The sequence below is a fragment of the Tupaia chinensis genome, unplaced genomic scaffold (assembly GCF_000334495.1).
Source record: "Tupaia chinensis unplaced genomic scaffold, TupChi_1.0 Scaffold143796_1, whole genome shotgun sequence".
Taxonomy (NCBI): Eukaryota; Metazoa; Chordata; class Mammalia; order Scandentia; family Tupaiidae; genus Tupaia; species Tupaia belangeri.
Window position 1 is genome coordinate 4,695,600 of NW_006203646.1, and position 4,368 is coordinate 4,699,967.

Here is a 4,368-nt window from a genome sequence, read left to right on the forward strand (position 1 = left end):
GGGAGTGATTTCTCGCTTTCTGTCTCTCTGTCTCTCTCTGTCTGGCGAGTGCACGTGCCCTATAGCAAAAACCTCTTCAAAAAAAAGAAAAAAGAAAAAAGAAAACCACTGGCCTTATAGGGAAGGGGGTAGACTAAGGGTTGCATTTCAGTTGAAGATAGTTTGTAAACTAAGCACATAGAGAACTAACGAAATACAGAGGACTCAGGGTTATTCAAGCCTGTGTTTGTTTACACAGTGGGTCAGCATATTTGGACTCATAATAGTCTTAGAGAAGCTGGAGGCCCAGCTCACTTCTATAACTACATCCTATTCAATCCACTGACACTTTCTCTGACAGCTTTGTGAAAGGTTGTGATCTCCGTCTTTTTCCTGAAAACTAAGTATCTACTGTCTATACTTTCCACCTTTCAGGAGCCATGTGCTTTATTTAATGCACATCCTATGTTAACAGAAACTCGCATGTGCTGTGTATTTCTCCCACCTGAAATTTATCAGGGCAACTCTAGCTGTTATAAGCAAAAATGAAGCAAATCCTTTTTTCTAGAAACAAAAATCTACTGAGGTAAAGAACTATCCTTAAAATTGTTGGTAAATTTGGATTTCCAGTAAGAAAGGAAATACCTATCTATCAAATGTTAGGTTCATCTCTGTTACTGGTTCTAGAAACACAGGAATCCATGGAGATCTAAGTCTATACACTGGTAATACCAGTGAACTCTAAAAATGTGACATGTCTCTGACCCAGACTTCTTTACTGGCCTCTTATCTGGTTTTCACACACCTCTTCTTGCTCACTTCCAATTCATTCTCCACACTTTTACAAGTGACTTCTAAAAATAAAAATTGAATCAGGTCACGACTATACTTCTGAGCCCAAAACATGACGTTCCTTTCCCCCTAGGGTAAATGCCTACGAGCCTGGCACGTTTATCCACTCTACCTCTCCAGCTTTACCGTGCAGCCTGCTCCCCCTTGTGGCCACGAATTAAACATTTACATGGATTAATTCACATTAATCCTCTTGACACCCAAATGAATTAGGTCTACCATTATTATACTTCCCCCACAGTGACTTTATACAGGTAGATTCTTCTGCCTGCAGTTTCCTGCCTTACCCTTCACCTAATTTTACTTAGCTCCTACCAACTTCAGATAAGAACTCTGATATTACTTCTCCAAGATGGCTCTTCTAGTCCCCCACCTCAAAGACTAGTTCAGGTTTAACTGCCGTATATTCTTATGTTTCAGTGAGCTTTTCCTTCACAGACGGCTCATAGCCTTCCCTTTCCCCATCCACCCAATGGTTTCTGTCAACGCCATCTTCCCCACTGGACTGCAGGCTCCCTGAGAGCAGCATCTAACTGCTCTTTTCTTTCCTGTGTTGTAGCACCCAGGCCAGTCCCACGGATTGCTGCTTCCTCAGGTATTAAAGAAGGCAGGTTGGCAGCAGAGCCCCGCACCCTCCAGGTGGGGGTCTGCAGAAAGACGCTGCTCAGCCCGACGCTCTCCTACCTGCCGGCCATGGCTTTGTAGTAAGCAAAGATCTGGTCTGCCAGCTTGTAGACAAACTGATCAAAACACAGGTTCACCTGGTGAGGAGGAAGCAAGAATGTCAGTGGCGTCCGTCTACGTTATTACAGAAACGCAGGCAAAGGAGACAGGGCATCTGGGCAGGACTGCCCAGAGCGTGTCTGCGCAAGGTGCTTGGAAGGGAAACATTGAACGCTGTGGCCAGGTGAGTTGGGGAAGTTTCCTTCCTTGTTCTCGAGGTCCTCAGCAGAGCAGATCAAGTTCAGACAGGCTGTTGAGAAACTGACCTCCCCAACGCTGCCCCTTCTTGACGAATGCAGCCGATGGGCCTCCATACCCCGTAGTTATCCATCCAGGTTGCATATCTTTTATCCGAAGTGACTGGGACCATGAGTTTTTTTGGATGTCATTTTTTTTTTCGGATTTTGGAATATTTATAAATAGGAAATGAGATAACTTTTAGGCATGAGACCCAAGTCTGAACATGAAATTCCCTTATGGTTCCTATCTATCTTATACAAATAGCCTGACTATAAATTTATATGGTATTTTTGTACTGCAGTGTTTTTAACTGTGACTCATCAAAGCGAGGTCAGGTGTGGGATTTTCTACTTCTATTGGGTTCTTGGGAAAGTCCTGACACATTTTTGCATAGAAAAATACATCATGATTTTCCGACCAACCTAATAGCATCATGTCAGCACTCACAGAGTTTCAGATTTTAGAGCATTTCAGACTTCCTAATGAGGGATGCTCGACCTGTATGAGTCAGCTAACCCTCCAGCCTTCCTGTCCACCTCCTCTCTTCTCCTTTCCTTTTACTTTGCTTTTCAAATTTGATTATGAAGAAGCTGATGGTCATTAGAAATTTAAAAACCCCCTTTTTCAAACGTTGCTTAAGCCCTTCTGTTTTTTAATGTGCAAAGTCTTGCCATTTCAGTGTTCTTATTATGTCAGTGTAAATTGTGATGCTCAGGTGAGAAGATAAGGGCACGCTAGACATACAGAATCCAAACCAAATCCTGTGCAATGGCAGTGCCAGCTCTGTGATGCTGGAAGCCACATGGAAGACCAGGGTTTGGCTCCTGGTTCAACCCGTGCATGTTAGGTGTGCCTGTCTGTGATCCTGGTTGGCTGGGAAGGCTTGGGGAGGAAAGACACAAGAGACCATTCTGAGAGTGCTTGTCTCTCTCTCTCATAAAACAAATAAAACTTAAAACAAACAAAAAAAACCAATTTCTCCAGTGATAGCACGAGCAGAAATGGCCAAGGGTGAGACTTCAAAGAAATGGAGTGGTGGCAGCAGAGGGCACAGTATAACTTCAAAGGAAGCACATCAGGTTTAGGTGATTCATCTTTGATTCTTGGCTTCCTAAGGTTAATGCTTTATTCAAAGGCCCTTCACATCTTTCATCTTCCATGCACGTATTATACAGAACACAAATATAGTGTTGCATGTAATGCTGTCCTCATACCCTTGGTAGCAGGCCCCTGCCCTGGGCTTTGAGCTTCAAGAATCCCCAGCAGACCCTCCTTCAGGCAAAGAATCTACAGGGTCTAAGTGGGGGTATTCACTCACACCCCATCCCCCTTCTAGGGCCAGGTCTGGGTAGCCTTGCCCAAACTATACATGGCCCAAGCCCCTTCCAGGGCTATGTGTTCATTTCCCTGGGTCCACCTCCCTGAGGGGGGACTGTACTCCAGGTACCGCTAGATCTTCAGGTTGGCCATGAGGTCATTGTAAGCAGACATGGCAGACAAGGCTTGGGTATTCACACGTGTGCCCTTCATGGTACAGGGTTGCGGATGGGAAGAGAAGGGAGCAGACCACAAACTGGGGGTCTCCACTGTACTTCTGCCCATTGCCCTCAAGTGTTACACAGGTCCCTTGTGATGATCACGATGGTTCTGAAGCTCCCTTCTCCAGTCCCCACTTTGTGCTAATAGTGAGAGATTTGACACGTCTGGAACTTGGGAACACAATTACAGGAACAAGAGGAGAAGCACATACCTCAGCTTCAATCTCATCGTACAGGAACTGCTTTTTAAACTTGGTCAGCGCATAGTAGGCACTGTCATTGTACAGGTCCAAAGGGTAGAGCACGTACCTGGAGAGGCAAAGACAAGGGCTAGCAGCGTACAATGATCAGCCTTAAGGAAGATGGCTCTACACTTGCTTGGGAAATCGAGCTGGGTGAGGAGAAGAGGAAGTTCAGAGTTAGGAAAGACAAGCTTCCAGCCCCTTCAGATTCCCATAATTCCACCACTCAGGAATGACTTCCTTTATGGTCTGCCCAAAGAAATCAGAAGTCCATAATGGAAGAAAACCAAGGCCTGAATAAAGTAGTCTGGGATTAAAAGAAATCAGGAGGCAGTGAAGAATATTAGCTTTTGATCCCAGAGGCGATTGTTTTCTAAGCACAGCTATCATGGGGCTGACAAAGTCTAGGAAGGGCAGGTGTGCTGGAAGACTTCAGAGTCTGTCTTCGAAGCTGAGTCACATGGCATCGTGTGGCCTGATCCCAGCCTGAGCTCTCCTCCTCGTGGGCATACTGCCTCATCTTTATCAGCTCAGACTCCCTTAGGCAAAGAACAGAGCTCGCTGGCAAACTTTCCTGCACCCTGGGAGCCCCTGGCTGACCCCAGGCCTGCTTCTTACTCCATCATGGAAGGTTCTTTGGTTTCAAGGATATGGTCGGTTAGGATCCAGGGCATGGACATCTCAATGGGGAACTGGATTCGTCGGCCCATAGTTAATTCCAGGAAGAATTCTCGGAACCAGAGCTGGGACAGGTCGCAACACTGCTGCAGGGCTTCTGAAAGGACAAGGGAAAG

General features: G+C 45.8%; 1 protein-coding gene across 1 annotated transcript in view; it reads right to left on the minus strand.

Moving 5' to 3' along the window:
• Nucleotides 1-4,368, minus strand: part of CYFIP2 (cytoplasmic FMR1 interacting protein 2) — a 164,630-nt gene that overhangs the window by 92,734 nt on the left and 67,528 nt on the right. Inside the window, exons 18-20 of the mRNA XM_014582780.2 lie at nt 4,193-4,349; nt 3,545-3,641; nt 1,516-1,592 (exon numbers count right to left, since the gene is read on the minus strand). Coding sequence (XP_014438266.1) covers nt 1,516-1,592; nt 3,545-3,641; nt 4,193-4,349 — 331 coding nt within the window. The remainder of the gene's footprint in view (nt 1-1,515; nt 1,593-3,544; nt 3,642-4,192; nt 4,350-4,368) is intronic.